Source organism: Nuphar pumila, chromosome 10, assembly GCF_984573655.1.
Source record: "Nuphar pumila chromosome 10, dmNupPumi1.hap1.1, whole genome shotgun sequence".
Classification (NCBI taxonomy): Eukaryota; Viridiplantae; Streptophyta; class Magnoliopsida; order Nymphaeales; family Nymphaeaceae; genus Nuphar; species Nuphar pumila.
The window spans coordinates 97,664,628-97,683,579 of record NC_143258.1 but is presented as its reverse complement, the minus strand read 5'-3'; the positions used below and the strand labels follow the sequence as shown (position 1 = coordinate 97,683,579).

Genomic DNA, 18,952 nt, shown 5'->3' with positions numbered 1-18,952 from the left:
TTTTTTTTTTTGAAAATCAAACTGGGGTTAGGCAGACCCCCACCAGTAGGGGTGGGCATCGGGCTGGGCCAGGCCAAGTTCTAAGCTGGGCTGGCCCAGCCCAGCTTAGAACTTGGCCTGACCCATTTACTAACAGAGTTTTGGCCGGTTCTTAATAGTTTGGGTTTGAAGAGCTGCCCATAGCCCGACTCAATGGGCCAATGTGAAGCGGGTTGGGTCTGACCCGACCTGACTCAAATATATTTGTAAATAGTAATAATTAATAAGTTCTCAATATTTCATGCATCCAGTTAATTATTTTTTTATTTTTTTATAAAATTAATGTAACTAATTAGGTATATAATAATAGTTAACAAGTTACTATGTAATAGTTATTTTTTAATTTTTATATTATTAGAAAATAATAAAAACTCAAGCTCATCGGACTGGCACAATAGCCCCCAAGCCAGCTCAGGTATATAACAGGCCGGGGTTCGGCCCAATACCTAACGGGCTCGGGCCTAAAATCTTGACCTAAACCCAGTCCATGGCACGCCGGGTCGGCTTGGCCCATTGGGCTGGGTGACCTTACGCCCACCCCTACCCACCAGTTACTATTCAAAGTACCACTCAGGTTTGAACCTGCAACGTCTAACCAGGCCGAGCCCCGTTGGTACCTCAGTTTTTTTACTTTGAACGATAAAATCATAAAAGCAGACTTAACTTGTACCTCAGGTTCCTTGACTTTTTTGCCTTACTAGATAATGCTAAATTAAAGGTGTTGAGCCTTTTAGCTACCGGTCAGAATTTATTTCGTAAAGATTCCGAGCTTCTAGAGATTCGTCCCTGTGGTTGCTTGGTGGAAATTAAATGTTGGTTAACTTAAAAAAATAAGTTTTGCTCGATAGGTTAGATGGTCTAACTAATGCTATCTACTCGCTAGATCCAAAGCCCATCATATCATATTTTCAGATCAACACACGTTGGGCCTCTTGATTATATGCATTGTGAGGTGTAGGCACATCGGTTGTAGAAATGAATGTTTTCTTTGTTCATGATGGGGAATGAATTGTGTTCGAGGTACGATAGTTAATCAGTTTAATGAATGCCATCTTTCAGTCTTGTGCAAGATTTGAGAAAAATTGGGTGACTTGAGCAAGGGGAAAAAGCATCCCTCTACCATCCCGTCAGATTCTCTCTCTCTCTAGAAGTTTCCAATTTGAGTGAACATAAGAACAAAAGAAAAAAGAAACCCTACATGCATTCCAGATGGGGATAAGAAATGACCTCGTGAATGAAGATTAGATTTACAGTTAAGGATTGTCCTTTCGAGAAGATTTCCAGAGGGAGAATTGGCCTATTTCACAGTTACCATTCTAACTTTCAAACCTCAAAAGTAGTTGGTTTGCTTAACTCTTGGCGTTGTTTTTGACCAAAATACGACTCACATAATTTATTTGCCCCTTTTGTGTGTGTGTGTGAGAGAGAGAGAGAGAGATGTACGAGGCTATTCTTGTCCACAGAATAAGTTCACAGAGCAAAATAAGTTTTTTCTAGTTGTTCAAGTTGTAGAAAGTGAGAAGAGATGCATCCTTAAATAGGGAATTGTGGGAAAAACCATCGACAAAAAGAGAGGGGGAACGTGCTCGACTTTCGAGCAGATGCGTAAATTTTTTCCAACAATCAAACCCGGTCAGAGCCCACAACCAAAACCAAAACACCTAAAAAAACCAATAAAACCCGAAGAACCATCCCATAATCCCCCAAAGAAAAGAAAAGAAAAAAAAAAACGAAAAGAGATGAATAAAATCTGGTGCAGAAAAGCCCATTTCAATCCCAACATTATTTTTCTCTTTTTCTTAATCCCCGAATCTCGTGGGGAAGAAAACCTCACAAATCTCTCTCTCACTTTACTCTTTTTTCCTTTCCTTCCATTTGTTTTTAAAAACATTTTTTGTAGCTCCCCATTTGTTTTCTTCCCTTGATTCTCATTTGTTGACCTTTTTTTTTGTGTCATATGGTTCTAGAGATAGAAGAGAGAGAGAGAGAGAGCGGGATGAGGACGCACAAGCACACACACGAAAATAAAACTGACACCTACCCATTTAATTTTAGGTGACAAGTTTCTTTTTACTCTCATTTTTTTGTCTCTATTTTTATTCCATTTTTGGTCATCCCATCGAATGCATCCATCCTAAGAAAAATATTGATGATGGGTGGTGATGATGATGATGATGGTAGATTTTAATTATTTTTAGAATGTACTCTCTCCCCTTTGTCTATGGTAGGGTTTACTTTTTGGCCTTTTGGCCTTTCTTTGTTTTAGGGTTGTCGATTCCGTCGAGTTTATCGTTTCCCTTCTCTCCCTTCTGTTTCTCAATATATTTTCTCCCTCTGCATCTTTTCGGCTGCTTTTTTCTTAATGCTAGATTTTGGCTTGGTGGGTAGGCTTGTTTTGGGGTTCTTTTGCTCTCTTTTTTGGGGATTCATTGTGGGTGGGAGAGGAGTTTCTGGGTTATCTTTTCGTGTTTTAGTTGTTTTTGTTGGTGGGAGGAAAGGGGGATCATTTGGGGTTTGGTGGCAAATGAGGAAGGGTTGTTTTGGGGGGATTTGAGGGAATTTTCTGAGGGTCTGGTTGTGGAAGTGGGTGTTTGTGGTGATTGAGGAGTGGCTGTTTTGGGGAGTGATTGAGATTCCGAGGGGTTGAGTTTCTTCTTCGATTTTTTTGGGGAGAGTTGTCACATTTGGGTGCTTTCATTTGTGAAGTTTTATGGGGTTTCAACGTAGATGGGTGGGTTGAGATTTTTTTTTAGTGAACATTTGTTCTTGGCGCTTGGTACTCTGCGGTTGCTTCTAGCGTTTTGAATGTGTGGTCGTCTGGTGGATGCAAATTGGTGTTAGAAGGTTGGGATCACAAGAGTTTGTTTTCTGGGATTTTGGAAAGGTTTGCTTGGTGGGGTTTAGATTGTGAGCAGAATAGTGCTTTTGGGGAGAAACTGGTGGGTTTAGGTTTGGTCTTTTGGTAGGTTTGTGGTTTTAATCTGCTGTACTACTGGTGTTACGAGTCTTGAGCACTTGAATTTGATGTAGATATTAGTAGTTTCTATAAAGTTGAAGAAGAAAAGTATAGTTCGTTGGGTGTCATGTATACAAGATGTGGCAAGTTCAAGGAGGTTCTTCTTTTCAGAAACAAACGTGTACGCTTGTGGCTGTGTTTTGTGGGAAAGGATTCAATAAGAGAGCCTATGAGACTAAAAGCGACAGACTGGTTTATGCGTTTCCGGAGCTTGTTTCTGCTGGGCGCCTAGAGGCAAGTACTTTGCTCTAATTTTTCTTGTTTGAATTAACTCATCTGCTATTGGAGATTCTTACGCCTGTAAATTTTCATGAATTAGGTATTCACTTCTGTGCATGATTTTTTGATACAATGCTATATTCTCATCCTAATCACATTAATGGTTGTTATAATTTACTGAAGAGCATGAATAGTGGGTTTCATTTAGAGCTCCTACTAGTGTTTCTTCAATACATTTTTCCCATTTTGTATTTACTGATATAAATTATTGAAAGATTTGAATAATGGCTTTGCTGAAGGTGAAGACTTGCAATGCTTCTTTTAATAAACATGCTTGCTTTCACCATGTTAATTACTTTTTTCTCTTGCCTATCTCTATGTCAGCCAGTCTCTTGAAGAATATAAGAATGCTGTTTCTTTAAAAAATTTGAATTTCCATGGCTTATTTGTGTAATGTGTCTACCTTGATGTGGTTTTGATACTTCATTTTGGATGGTTCTTGATGGGTACAATTTGCAGGTTCATACTCTTAATAATCCCAGCACTGATGAATTTAGACGGACTGTGGAATCATTGGAGCCTGATTTTGTTTACTTGCAAGGAGCAAGCACCAATGAAGAGAAAGAAGAGATTGACTCGCTTGTTTGGGGAGATGTTGAGTTATCCACCGTTGAGGCTATAACTGGTCTTTTTGATTCTGTATTACCAACAACTGTAAGTTCTCTTCCTTCTTGCAATACTGTATAATATGTACTGGACTTAGAACCGTTTTTATGTAGAATTTTAAGAATATGCCTGTTTCCATGATATTGAATGTAGACTCTTTAGGAGTAGGAAGAGGCTTAATATGTCAATGATGCTCATGATCTCCCTTTTACAATGTCCATCTTTGATTGCTTAATAATAATTCACTTTTATTGCTTCTAAAAAAAGAGAGATATTGCATCATATTTGTCTTATTAAATCCAACATTTTTTTTATATGCAAGCTGGGGAGATAACCCTTATGGGATTTCAACCTGAGACCCCTCAGTTATGATAGTATGACTTAATCATCCAGCTCTCATTGGACCCTAATCCACCAAAATCTTTATTATACATTTTTGGTATCATGTAGAAGATACTATTCCAATAGGAAGGAAAAAACCAATTTGGTATTGTTGTCCTTGGAAGAAATGAACTGGAAGTAAATTGTACTTTTTCTCCGGAAGCAAATCTATTGTGTGTACAATAATACAATATACTATATGAGCTACGAATTTGCAAAATAAAAAATAAAAAATTTAGGCAGATTTCAATTGCTTTTTGAATTTTCCTCTTTAGAAACATGTGTGCTTACTGTGGAATCTTTAGGTCTGTGCCTCCTATGGTTGACTGGCCTTGCTTATTTGGCTGATATGTTTTCTATATGTGTAATGCATGCTTTTAGATAACATTTTCTTTCCAGTACTATTTTTTTACCAAATGGACTTTCTTTAACACAACAGAAAATACAAAAATGTGTAGTGTTTATTCTGTTACATGTTCTGAGAGTTTGCGAATGTGAATGCAGGTTTATTTGGAGATTCCTAATGGTGAGAAGTTGGCAGAGGCCCTTAGGTCAAAGGTGAAAGTTCATTTCTGATTCCCATTCGATGCTTTTGTTTGTTCATTTTCTTTTATCATACTATATGAATATTTTCATGCACTCTACCTAGAACAGGAAAATTCTATTTTTTCTAAGACTACTGATCTAGGAGTAGTGCAGCTGACCATGGTATGTCCAGAAAAGTTGCCAGTGAAATATAAAGAGATGCTCTGAATTGGTCCCACCTAACTTTTTCTGCTCCATGTTCATAGCCCGAGTTTTCACTAGTGAGCTGTACCATGTTCTTTTGAGTGCAGACGTGGGTTGAGATGATGTAGATAGTTTTTCATATAGAATGAATGAAGGTTTATAACTTAAAGCTAGCACAAAAATACTTCTTTTAGAGTCTTGCCACTTCATAATGCAGCTAAGTAGCATTCTTTATTCAGTACTTGACTTGAACCTTCATTCTCTTTAGCACAAGATTCTGATCTTGCATGTCTCCAAAATCACTATCAAGGCTTCTTAAAAGCAAATCATATTCTCCATGAAATGATAAAGGCTCATTGTTTTTCATGAGTTAGAGATGCAGAGTATACTGACCAGGCAGGACTGATTTGTTTGACCATTTGTCACTTATTATGTCTGTTTTGGATGCTTTGAGCAACGAGTGCTTTAAACAGAATTTTGTCCCTTCACTGAAAGAAAAAATAAGTTAATACATTTTAAGGCTTAAACACGTGTTCTATTGGTAGTTAACTATCAAATTCAATAATTTCGATATGAAAGGTGGAAGTAGCAGTCATATAAGCAGTAGTTGGAAACAATTTTTAGATTTCAGGCTTTACGGTGTGCAATTCAAAATATCTGAAAACTTAGTCATTAATTATTTCTGTGCTCTTCAAAGTAATTATAAAACCTATTCATCTATAAAACATTAGTATGATTCATATAATCAAGAAATTCTTGGTATGTTTGCAAGTGAATCTGTGAGGAGATTCTTAAAAAATTGTCCTATTGGGGGAAATCTTCGTAAACTCGAATTAAACATGGAGTGGTTTATGTTCAGAATATTTTTCTATTTTTTCCATAATTCTGGTGAGTTTCAAGAAAAATGTGATGATATTGACTTTTCTTTTGAGAAATTAAATGTCTTGCAATGTATCTCTGAGAATGTCACTTTTTTAATTTCCTGCTGGCTGATATTTGTGACATGGGTTTTAACTTTTAATCGCCAAACAAGAATGATGTGGCCACAAATATTCTGTAAACTTGATTTGAAGTATGGAAAACTAATTGCAGGTTGTTGCCCACAATATTTTTTGGCATCCATATAATTGAGAATAGCTATTCTTCTTTATTCTTGGCATGGAGGTTGCAAGCTAGGTGCTAATGATATTATAAGTTGTAATTTCTTTAACTAGTGGCATGATATGTTACCATCTCGCTATTGAAAATATAAACATGATCCTGCAATGTTATAATTTTTCTTTGACAGGGTGTTCCATATGTAATCTATTGGAAGAATGGATTTTCATGTTATGCAGCCTGCCATTTTTGTCATGCACTGGTGTCAGTTTTGCAGAGGTGGTTTTCCCTTTTTTATCAGTTCTTTGCTGGTTTCTTAATTTGGGACTGATGATTCTTTTGATTAGTTGTTGTGCCTCATTCCTTTTGCTTTTGGAGATAACAGTTCTATCAGCCATACCTGGGATGTGTTCCAGCTTGCACTTGCATCCTTCAGGCTATATTGTGTTCGAAACAGCCGCGGGCCTGCTAGTGGCCAAAAAGTTAGTGCTAAGCTTGGTCCCCGGCTTCTTGGAGAGCCACCAAAGATTATCATCAAAGATACAAACGAAGGAGAGGGTTCACCTAGTGCACTTCCTGCCATCAAAATATATGATGATGAAGTGTCTATGCGATTTCTTATCTGTGGAGTATCGTGCACCCTGGTATGCATTGCATGATATTTGTCATTTGTGGTTTAGTGTTAATCGGTCATGTTGGAAGGATTGTTGCACCAGTTCAGGTTGAGTTTGGCTGTTAGTTCAATGGAACCAACCACTTTAACCTTGATTTGTTGGTCATTGCTTTGGTGTCTTACCCAGTCATAGCTGATCATCTTGGTTTGACATGGTGATAGGTCCAGCTATTTTGTGGAATTGATGGACAGAAAGTTTCTCTCCTTCCTTTTTTTTTATTTCTTTCCAACATAGGAAAAGAATTAAAAAGCATGACTCCCTTTCATAGGAAAATAATAATGCATGAGTCATACTCTGAGTTGAAATCTGAGAACTGAGAAGAAGTTTTTTGCAATTTTTCCCATTATTCTTTATTGTCATTGTTCTGTTTAAGGTTATTGTTATTGAGATCATTGTTGGTGTTATGTTTTCAGTACTTCTAAATTGCTTCGTCTTGTCATTCTTGATTTTTCTGCCAGAAACCTTAGGAACCCAATCACACATGAATGCGTAGGATATTTTATTAAGTTTATTCTTTTGCAGGATGCTTGTTTGTTGGGATCCTTGGAAGATGGTCTGAATGCCCTGCTAAACATCGAAGTGAGTTGGCTATGTGCATTCTTTCTCAATTTGTATATTTGTGTTCCATGGTCACTATGTTACACACTTGTGTCTATGGTACCACTGGTGCATGCTCTGATGGTTTCTGTCCTTTGCAATGCTGAGTACTGGTGCAGTTGTTGGCATCTAGCAAGAGTCAATACTCATGGCAGGTTTCCAGCCTTCTTTTTGAGGAAGCTGAAAATATTTATTAACATAGAAAGATCATCAAGTACAAAGAGTATGTCCTGATGGTTGTTCAGAATGGATTTTAACCTGATTGTGAGCAGAATGGTGCATCCTATCTATCCAAAATTTCATAAATCTCCCTGGCCAAGTTAAGGATTGGTGTGACTTTTAGTTCTTCCAAAATTCCTATCCAATCTTCCCATAACCCAGAGCCACGTTTCAAACTGCTGGTATGTACCCTTCTGTGTGGTCTGTCTTGGATGGGATATTACTTGGTTTCCATCCTTGTCCCAGATGTTACTGTTGGAATGCCATTCAGGTTCCTACAATATAGAGAGATTCCAAGCTTGACCACCGAACCCTCCTCAATCAGCATCATCCTCACACCACCTTAGCTGGATATTTATCTGTTTGGCTGGCAACGTGTATCCTAGAAGGTGTGCGCACCAACTATTTATGATCAATTTGCTCTAGAAAATACTAGTCCCATGACAGAAAAATATGCTTGTGCATAAGTTATGACCTTGCACCTTGTATGTATGAATATGTGCCACAGTTTGGTAAGTATGGTCTTTATATGGTTGAATTATTAGAGAAGAGCTTTTAGGTTTAAATTGTGCATGCTGCTTCACAAGAAGGGAAGTCTTTGACGGTTTTTTGCCATAACTGTGTTACTCAGAGACCTGGTCTTATGCTAACCAGCATCTAGTTGCATTTGGCATTTCCATGGATGCATAAGCATATTAGCATCAGCAACTTGTTGATTTATTCATTTACTTATGCTCTTGCATTTCTTAATTTGGCTACTGCTTGGGTTTCAACCTGTTCCCTGTTTTCTTCCTCAGATACGTGGGAGCAAACTTCATAACAGAGTCAGGTACCATGTTGCTTCTTTTACTATAACTTTGTAGTTTGTGCAGATTGTCCAGTATTATAGAAAATGAATTCCTTAATATCTACTTTTCTGCTTCAGTGCATTGTTAGCTGTCTTGTTATCTTGGCATTTGTTGGAGCTTTTTGTCGTTGTGTTTATAAAGTGATTTCACCTTTCTAGTAATTTTTCATGGAGTAGTCTTTGGTTATTATACCATTTAGTCTTGTTCTTTCCCTATTCCCTGCTGGTTAGTACTTCCGTTTGTGTGGCCCAAAGATTTAGATGGTTCATTTCACATCCTTAAGCAACTGGATTTGTTAGCTGTTTCGGTAACGGGAATGCTATTTACAAACTTCAGGATATGAAAATCTTGCTTTAGAACAATAATAAATAAGAACTAGATTGTCAGTTCTCGCATGTAAGAATGCAGTATCACATTGTTTTGCATACTTCAAGTAAAGCTTTATATGTATGGATATAGGTAACAAGAATAACTAGTTATTATAATTCTGGTGTTCATCCCCTTATCTATGCATATCGTGGAAGGCTCATACTTGGGTATAATGACAAAATTGTTTAATACTTAAAAGCCATCACTCTCTTCCATGGGCTGTCTCATCTACAAGAGGCATACACCCGGACCTCTTCTTGGATAGAAGATGTTACTTCGTCTCTCTTTCTCTCTCTCTCCATATGTATGTATGTATACAAATTACCAATCATGCAAAAAGGAATGGGCTTAAAGTGGATCCTTGGATCGAAAATGTTACTTCGTCTCTCTCTCTCTCTCTCTCCATATATATGTATGTATACAACTTACCAATCATGCAAATTGTATATGAACTGGGCATTTTCAGCACAATTCTAGGCCATTGATTTTCAAGCCCTAAAAAAATATCATCACGTCATTGGACGTTCCAAAAGCTTTCGTACAAAATCAAACATGTAGAACACATCCATGTGGTCAGATTTAAAAGAAAAGAGGTGAAAAAACCCTAAAAAAACTCGGTTTGTAAGGCATTTTGTCGGATCGATTACCTCTCTCTATATATTTATATATATAAATCAGTCACCTATATCGTTAAAGGTAATTTCTTGGCGAGGGTATTTCTTGGAGAGATTTTCAAAAGTTGATAAATCTCGGGAATATCTTGGGAGTTTAAAAAATTGAAAAAATATAAATAACAACAAAAAAGCTAAGAAAATAATAAGTTTTGCATTATTTTTATTTCAAAAATATAAAAAACATGTTATAAAGGTTTTAAAATATAAAAGAAACAAAAAATAGGAAATGCAAAGTTATAATTAAAAAAAGAAATTTTCTCAAAAAATATCACTATATTATTGCAATATTTTGTTTCTTGCGATATTTTGAAAATATCACAATATTTTCAAAATATCGGCGGTATCGATGACAGTGATATAAATGTCAGTCACCTATATCGTTCAAGGTAATATCTCAGCGAGGGTATTTCTCGAAATATTTTCAAAAGTTGACAAATCTCGGGAGTTTCAAAAATTGAAAAATATAAATAATAACCAAAAAATAAGAAATAATAAGGTTTTCACTGTTTTTCTTCCAAAAATATAAAGAAACATGTTTTAAAAATATAAAAGAAACAAAATAATAGGAAATGCAAGCTTAAAATATAAAAGAATAGTTTTTTACCAAAAATTTTGTGATATTATCCCGATAATTTGAATTCTGGCCATATTTTGAAAATATCGCGAGATATTACCTTTAATATCGGCTACCTTCAAATAGCTGATATTAAATTGATATTTCAAAATATCGTCGATATCGGTGACACTGATAAATATATAATATAATATTATATATATGTGTGTCTAACTTTTTAAGGCTTGCCGTGTTTGACACTTTTTACTGATATCCAACACTGAAACTCATGTCAGTATTCCAATAACATAGTGTACAGTTATAAGTGACATGCTACAAGCTGTTTATCGATCTTGAGATATATTATGATACTCTTGGAAATAAAGAAAATAGTCAAAGCTTCAAGTTTTGCAATATTTTAGCCTATTTTGACCTCAGAGACTAAGTTCTTCCTTGTCAATTTTACCAATTCTTGTTTCAGCAATGTATCAAAGATTTCCCTTTAAACCTGAGAGAATCAAACTTTTGAATTTTTTCATAGAAAATCCTTTACGAGTAAGTACCTAAAAGGTTTAGGAAGTATGAAAAATGATTGCAACTCTTAGCTTGCATGGGAAACGCTACATTTGCATGCTGTGGTAAAAGTAGCCAGCTACATCTGTTTCTGCCATAGTGCAATGCAATGAGAGTAAGGTGATAATGTATTTGAAATGAGACCAAAAATCTGAACTTTGTGCCTTGTTCTCTTAGCTGTGGCCCTTTTTCTAGCCTTTAAGTTGGTGGGTGATGCTTTCTTAGATCCATCTTAGTATAGTGGTTATCTCGATCCTACTAGTATGTTCAGTGCCTTGTTCTCTTCAACATCTTCAGAAGCAGCATGTCTTTGATTCTGGATTATCTGGAAAAATTTGGGATGCTCATTCACTCATGGAAACACTTAAAGTATCAAGTTTGAACACTATGGACTAGAAAATGCACAGGGCCACAACATGATTGCTCCAAATTCCTGAAGATACCTCTATTATGATTTCTCTAGAATCTTCACTTTCTTTTCCTAAATTCTTCATTTGCTCTTTGTTTTTCTGTTTTTTGGCATCCATGTTGTACCTCTTAGTTTCGTATTCTGCTATAGAATTATGACCACGTTTAGGGCATGTTTGCAATGCCTTGGGGTTCTTGGATTTTCTTAAGATCTTGTGATTGTAAATCACGATCACAACACTTTCTGAAGGTTAGTGAAACATGAGAAAAGTACAAGTTGTGATTGTGATTTCCAGTTATGATTGTTCCTGCCTTTAATCTTGTGAAAGTTGGTCACAAGATTGACCTTGTGACCAACAATCACAGCTTCTACTTTCTCTGCTGTCATTGTTCATCCTCACCTTTCACCAAAGAAAACATGTCCCTAAAGCTGATTTTTTAAGATTCATGTTCTTGTAAATTCTGGAAATATTTTAAACAGCATCTGGTTCTATCAAAATATATGCACCTATTTGTCTTTTCTATTGACCTATGTGGATTGTGAAGAGTTAATATAATTGCTTTGCAAAGTAATGCCTTTGATGCTTCTTGACACTTAATATTTCACGCTAACAGGCTAACTTTTCCTTTTTCATGGGCAGTGCTGCACCTCCACCTCTTGCTGCTGGAACCTTTTCTCGTGGGGTCATCACAATGCGATGTGATATGTCCACTTGTGGTTCTGCTCACATATCACTTCTGGTGTCGGGTAGCGCACAGACTTGTTTTGATGATCAAGTATATCTTCCTTTAAACCTCACATTTTATTAGTTTTTTGTCGATAATTGAGTGTAAATTTCATTTTTATTTTGTTTGAGAGGTAAAATTTGGATTAAGAGTTATATTTTATTGTCAGTTGTTAGAGAGCCATATCAAGAGCGAATTTGTTGAGAAAAGTCAGCTGGTTCATGCGGTGCCCCGTTGTGATGAAACAAAGCCATCTTTATGTGAACCCCGTAGATCTGCATCAATTGCTTGTGGAGCCAGTATTTTTGAAGTTTACATGAAGGTTCCAACATGGGCTGCGCAGGTTCCCTTATGCCTAACCCTTCTTGTTTTTTCTTTTTTGTTTTCTCTTTTTCACTGTTTTGGGTGCCCCTATAACAGTTCTGGTTTGATGGCTTTTTCAATTTCCACTTATAAAAGATAGAAAGAGAATTATGTGGTCAATCTTTCCAAACCATGTCAATCTCAGATGAAACAAGAAAGTCTCTGAGTCCATCCAAGTTGGTTTTGTAAAATGTAGACACAATGTATGCCTGCTGTAACATTATGTTTGTTGTGCATCATATAGTGTAGGTATCATGGAATCAATTGATCTCTTATATGCGCTGCTGCATCATTCATCAGTTACCAACTATTGTTGTCATTTTTAAATATTTTAAATACATTGTCTACTACCTGGCATGTAAGTGAGGAATGATTCTATTCTCACAATTACAGTTTTTTGTTTCTGCTCTTTTCCCACTTTCAGATTTGAGTGCAAAAGCATTTATTGTTGAAGTTCCAACCTGGCTTTTGAGTTTAATTGTGTTTCAGTTTGTTGAGATCTATCTTAAGCTTCCTTGGCCTATGGATTGGGTCCTTATGGTTTCTTGTGCTGATAGCATGTTAAAACCTTGAAGTAACAGCTTTTACTTCTATCCAGGTTTTAAGGCAGCTTGCACCTGAAACTTCTTACCGTAGCTTGGTTACACTCGGCATTGCAAGTGTTCAGGGTTTGGCTGTTGCTTCTTTTGAGAAAGATGATGCTGATCGCCTTCTCTTCTTTTGTAACAAAAAATCAAAAGACTCTGTGGCACTGGAGAGTCATATGGAGCCACCAGACTGGTTGAGGCCTCCTGCACCTTGTCGAAAAAGGCCTTTTTTATTGCAAACTTCGAGGCCCTCTGTCAATGGCTGTCCAGTTGATAAGGTTTCTAGAGCTATGAACACTGACCAGGACCGGGATGTGCATATGGAAATCGAGATGAGAGAGAGCAAATCTCTGCCCTCGTTACCAAGTAAGCAAAGACTAAAAGTTCCAGCCATGAGGCCTATTCCACACACCAAGAAGCATAAGTTACCATTTTCTGGTGTTTCTGAAGTTGAACCACATGAAGGAAGCCTCTTGAAGACTTACGTTTCCAGTATGCCATCCTCGAAGCCCAATTATGCAGCGTCTGCTCCAGTTCACCGGAAATCTTCAAACTCTTTTCAGGCGCAACAAATTATTTCCTTGAATCCCTTACCGCTGAAGAAGCATGGATGTGGTAGAAGTCCCATACAAGAGTGCTCTGAGGTATTTACAGTCTAACAGCCCTTGTTTTTGAAGTTCTTCAATAATCACTTGCATACAAAATGGGTCAAATTATAAACTTGGATGAAGTTGGTCAATAAAAACCAAGTACTGGTTCCAAGGATTTGATTGAGTTTGTGGTGTTGTCATAGAACTACCAGCTGGATTGAAGCTCAAGCCTCTGTCAATGGTATTCATGAGATAATACTTTACTGGCATGAGGCGTATGACTTACTACTCACCAATCATTCACTGAAGATTTAGGCACCTGACTTATGCTGGATGGCTTCTTAGCTGTATCCTAGTGCCCTTCTGTAAATTATCTTTATCATAGCTTACCTTTTCAGCTTTCATTAGAACTTTGAAGTGCTTCTAGTTATCTTGGGAAATTGGAGAATTTTAAACACAATAACTAATAGCAGATAACTAATGTCATTTTATGTCATTGAAGATAATCTACTGAATCAAGTAAATAAATCTTTTGCATATTTTTTCTCGGTTCAAGATTTACTTTGAAAACTGTCACATAGACACAGTTGTACTATATATATATATATATATATATTAGTAATGATAGGGTGCTCTAGGAGCACCTACACCCACTTAAAGAAAGCTTTCATTTTTTTAAAATTCTTGAGTTTTTTTGTTGTTCAGACCATATTGATATGATCTACATGCCTTTTTTTAGTAGAAAACAAGTTTTGAATCATGTGAATGTGACCTATATGCAGGCTTTTCAAGATCCTAAAAAATCGATCGCCCACAATGTACCAACATTTCAAGACTTAAAAAATATTATTTGTGTCCAAAAAACATGATCCAAAGCACGATTCCTGTCAAATAAACTATGTTGAATGCATCTATGAAGTCTGATTGAGAATATATAACTTACACATATGGTTCTATTAGGTGGGAGTAGGTGTATATATTTATATATAAATGTATATGATTATGTGCCATCAAAATTCTTAATCCACAGCAATAAAGCCTGAATATCATCTTAAGTGCAAATTCTTGATAAACAATTCTAAATCATTATGATTAAAAACATTAAAAAATATCTTTTCCCGGAAGAATCTGTGCATTCCTGACTTCCATATGATATCTTTTGCAGGAAGAATTTTTGAGGGATGTGATGCAGTTTCTCATCCTTCGTGGACATACTCGGCTTGTTCCTGCTGGTGGACTTGCTGAATTTCCTGAGGCTATACTTAATGCGAAACGCTTGGACCTTTACAATCTGTATAAAGAGGTGAAGTATTCATTTTCTTATTTGTAATACTATCATTCTACCATATAACTGTTCTTCTCTTTTAATTCTATGTGGGCCTCTCGTTTTTTTTTCTTTCAGAATGAACCATTTTTATGATAGTGAACTGTGTCCTAATCTTTTCACATTATAGTCCTTTAGGGCACGTTTGGAAGTGAGAAAAATGTAGGAAAAGTGATACAAAGTGAGTTTTTCTAAAAAGTACACTTTTTGATAGGAAACGTTCCTCCAGGTGGTAGGTGGAGGAATGTTTCCTACCAAGAGAAAATGGTGAGGTCCACTCCCCACCACCCATCTCACCACCACCCACCATCACCCACTTGTATACAGTCCATGAAAAATCACCCACTAGAGTATGCAGAAATCATGTTTAATTCACCTTCGATATACTGACATCCACAAATAGGTTATGCAGATGCATAGATTAAAAAACATGCATGCATGTTCAAATCCCAATGGGGGCTCCGGTTGTCTGGTAGGAGCAGTGAGTGTACGTCACCTTGTGTTGGGATGTTGCAAGTTCAAATCCCAATGGTATGGTTGTATAACCGGTGGGGGTCTGCCTAACCCCAGCTTGCCTATCAAAAAAAAACATGCATGTATGATTGTTTTTTTGTATCTGTTTGAAGCTTTTTGAAGCCCTGGTGGCGTTGGTTTGTTTAGGGCTTTTGAAGTCCTATTTGCAGGCTTCCGGTCAGACATGGTATCTTTGGTTTGCAGTGGGCTTTTTCCCTTAGTGCCTTCGCTGCCCAGAATCTGGAAAGATCATCAAATCCTTTCTGCTCTCTGTGGAAACAGCGCTCCAACATGTATTTGAACCCTCTTCTAAAACTAAAAACAAGAAAGATAGAGAGTTCTAATCGGTGTAGGGCCTTTGCACAGCGTCAGATATAGGAAGGTTGGAATTCTGTGTGTGTGTAACTCTGACGACCTTCTCCCCCCTCCCATTGGGAATCGCCGGCCGTTCATCGTTTGGGATGGGTTGTCTTCCTCTTGGCTGTGACCTTCTTCTTCTTATCTTTTTTTTTGTTTGTGATGGTGGAACCTAAAAAATTGCCCTCTTTTCCATTTTATTTTTCTCATGTTACACAAACAAGTGGATTTTTTTCATTTAGAAAAATTAGCATATTAAAACTTCCCATGGGCAATTTTTTTTTCCTATGAGAAATTTTCTTTCTTCCGAATGTGCCATTACTATAACCTTTCTCATGCTAATTGTTTTCTGATTGGAGGTGGAATATGAATTTTGAGTGTTTTTAATATAGGCTGTTTTTTATCATGTTGAAGGGAAACTGTTTTATCAATATGGTATATATGCTGTCTTCAAATTTAGTGTTATTCAAATTGACAAAAGGTACCCTAATACTTCTATTCGGTAGGGATTAAATGACTTTAGGAAGAGAAAGAGAAACATTCAACTTTTATTAGAAACATTTTTTAGTAAAAGATAACTTTGGGAGTCTACAGATGATTACTGTTCTGGTGCAATTAGTTTCACTTTCCTTGTGTTCATAAAATGTCATGCAGTAATATATTTGACTTGTGTAATGTTTTAGTGCTGAATTTGGTGTCTCCATGCATGATTAGGTGGTTTCAAGAGGCGGTTTCAATGTTGGGAATGGCATTAACTGGAAGGGACAGGTCTTTTCAAAGATGCGGAACCACACAACAACCAACCGAATGACTGTACGTTCTTCAACATGATCTCCTACCTTTTGCAATGAGAGAAGTAAAAGATCATTTTCATGTCCCCTTTTCCCCAAATATTACCAGTCTGAACTTGGTGAACCTGAGTGGCCAATACATTTGCTATTGGTTGGGCATATGTAGCATATGGAATTTGTTTAGGGAGGACATGCTTGAGTTGTCTCTCTCTGACTGCATGTATCATTTGAATACTTGAGTCGGTTGAATACATGGTTTTCTAAAGTTTGGTCTTGCAGTCAGGACTCAGGACTGTCAATGCATAGTATCAACTATTTTTTAGAAAGTGTTTGAATGTCTTGGTGAGTTCGACTCCTGTACTCTTACTCCAGATCTAATCTTTCCTTCTTAGGGTGTTGGAAATACATTAAAAAGGCATTATGAGACCTATTTGCTTGAGTATGAGCTTGCACATGATGATGTTGATGGGGAATGCTGCTTGCTTTGTCGAAGGTATGATGACTTTTGACTTGCTCTTCAATCTGGATTGTGATGAACCCATGGTTGTCTTTCATTAAGCAAATGAACATACTGCTTTGGGCAAAATTAGGGTCCAGCAATAGTTTGATTAACCTGGGAGCCATTAACTTGTTCAAACATGCAATCCTCTGTTTTGCAGTAGTGCAGCTGGAGACTGGGTGAACTGTGGTATGTGCGGCGAGTGGGCTCACTTTGGTTGTGACAGACGACATGGTCTAGGGGCGTTTAAGGTAAACACTACTTACCCATCCTTGCCTTGTGATAAAAATGCTGCTAGAGTTCAGTTCTGGTTTTAATTTGTTCATGATGCAGGACTATGCCAAAACCGATGGACTAGAGTATATTTGCCCTCGGTGCAGCCTGAACAAATTTCGCTCACAATCAGGGCGGAAGTCTCAGAAAACTGCAAACGGATACTCACAGGCATTAGCAGTGTAGCCTTAGCTCTGTATTTTTTTTTGTTTTTTCACCTCACCCCCTTCAATTTTTGTTCCACAAGAGGAGAGCCCCACTTGTTGGTGCTTTATTATATATAGGTTGTATCATAAAGTTATATGCTAATGATCATAGTCATACACACTGTTTCCTTGTTCCCAATTTGTAAATTAAGGTTGTGGGGATTTCATCCTCTTGGGGTTCCCCACATGCCTTTTGTTCATGCGATCTTTTAAATCTTGTCAAATCATCTCTCTCTCTCATACAAGCATGTGCCATGAACATGTTGCTGACCTGTGCTTACACGTGCACATATTACAGATGCGTACAGGCATTCAGACACTGGTGAACTCAGAAGTCTGGATGTGACACATACAAACAAAAGAGATGTCATGCATGCGTGCATGCAAAATATGCAAAATGCGGCCAAGATGTCCCCTAGTCAAAATTGGATTGCAATTCTACTCGAATACACGAGCCAAACATATTTATCCATTTTTGGCACAGTACTCCAGGCCCTGACCAGCAGGCCCTTGGGTAATGATCCTTGTTTGTTTCGTTTCTATCTGTGGTGATGAATTACTTGACACAGAGACATGGAAATGGATCTCACCAACATCGCTCTTGTATTTGTTTGTTTGAATACTCAAACTTCAGAGTAATTAAAAGAAAAATGCCAAACTCTTCAGTCATTTACAAAGAGGCTGTCTTAACATCTCATTAATCATCTACCAACGGGGGTTCCGCGTGGTTGGTAGGAGTTGCACGTCTCCTTGTGGTGGGACTTTGCAGGTTCAAACTCCAGTGGTAACTTGAATAACAACTGTTGGGGGTCTGCCCAACCCCAACTTGCCTTTCAAAAAAAACATCCCATTAATCATCTTTAGCTGCCTGCTTTTATAATTTACATCAGGAACGCAGGATTGGTCGTAAAAATCATTCAGTTTTCTGAGCTACTGCTTTCGTTTTAGCATTCCTGTTTTTGTTTTTCAACCATGTGCACTTTATAGTGATCTGGTGCAGGCCTTTTGTAGTTTTGCATGTTCCCTACCAGTGCCCTTTCTTCTCCTTTGAGCGGTTTGTTTATGTGGGTGGTGTTTAGTTATACACCAAGGAACAGGCCCGCCAAGTTCTCTCCCTTTGAGAAAGTTGAAGATGCAATACTCGAGGACTTACAAAAATATTCCCAGTTAGCTCTTTTCCTCAACTCCATGGTTCTATATGATCTGGTCCAATTGTGGCTAAGGCTCTATTTAGGAGCCATTGTTGGAAAGGGTGATGAGAGGTGACAAAATCGACTGATTTGGCAACATCATCTCAGAGATGTTTTGAAATCCGTTGTTTTTTAATGCCATTGCCCCTCCGAACTCCACCTTGGTATCCATCTCCCCACACAACGCAATGATGATTTAAAATCCATTGATTTTTAATGCCATTGCCCCTCTCAACTCCACCTTGGTATCCATCTCCCCACACAAAACGGCAATACCAAGCGATGGAAATGATGGGGAATCCATGAAATTCAAGGCCCTTTTTGAGGTGCTGAGCCTTGCAGGCTCCATTGCTGATGCTCTTCAAATTTGGCAAGCATGAAATTCATCACCATGGAGTTTCTTAAGTTGTCATTTGAGGAAATGGGATATCCATCCTTCATCAGTGTATAGAGATTTTTTTTTTAAAAGG

General features: G+C 37.3%; 1 protein-coding gene across 2 annotated transcripts; it reads left to right on the top strand.

Annotated features, from left to right (window-relative positions):
* The first annotated feature begins 1,980 nt into the window (after positions 1–1,980).
* LOC149827513 (AT-rich interactive domain-containing protein 4-like) lies at positions 1,981–17,492 on the top strand. 2 transcript variants are annotated; one of them, XM_090019437.1, is made up of 15 exons: positions 1,981–3,289; positions 3,794–3,988; positions 4,826–4,879; positions 6,339–6,427; positions 6,534–6,792; positions 7,345–7,401; positions 8,436–8,467; positions 11,705–11,840; positions 11,959–12,132; positions 12,751–13,383; positions 14,495–14,632; positions 16,238–16,336; positions 16,707–16,807; positions 16,974–17,064; positions 17,147–17,492. In XM_090019437.1, the coding sequence occupies exons 1-15, from the start codon at positions 3,134–3,136 to the stop codon at positions 17,270–17,272; spliced, it is 2,340 nt and encodes a 779-aa protein (XP_089875563.1). In that variant the 5' UTR covers positions 1,981–3,133; the 3' UTR covers positions 17,273–17,492. The 2 variants fall into 2 exon arrangements, with proteins under 2 accessions (XP_089875563.1, XP_089875562.1); XM_090019436.1 differs by having other exon boundaries at positions 6,339–6,430.
* The last annotated feature ends 1,460 nt before the right edge of the window (positions 17,493–18,952 follow it).

Bases quoted from the DNA above. Each gene is read 5' to 3' on its own strand.
- LOC149827513 (XM_090019436.1), top strand. From the start codon at position 3,134: ATGTGGCAAGTTCAAGGAGGTTCTTCTTTTCAGAAACAAACGTGTACG. The intron at 7,402-8,435 runs GTGAGTTGGCTA...TTTCTTCCTCAG, and splicing joins ATGCCCTGCTAAACATCGAA to ATACGTGGGAGCAAACTTCA. The intron at 16,808-16,973 runs GTATGATGACTT...TCTGTTTTGCAG, and splicing joins TGCTGCTTGCTTTGTCGAAG to TAGTGCAGCTGGAGACTGGG.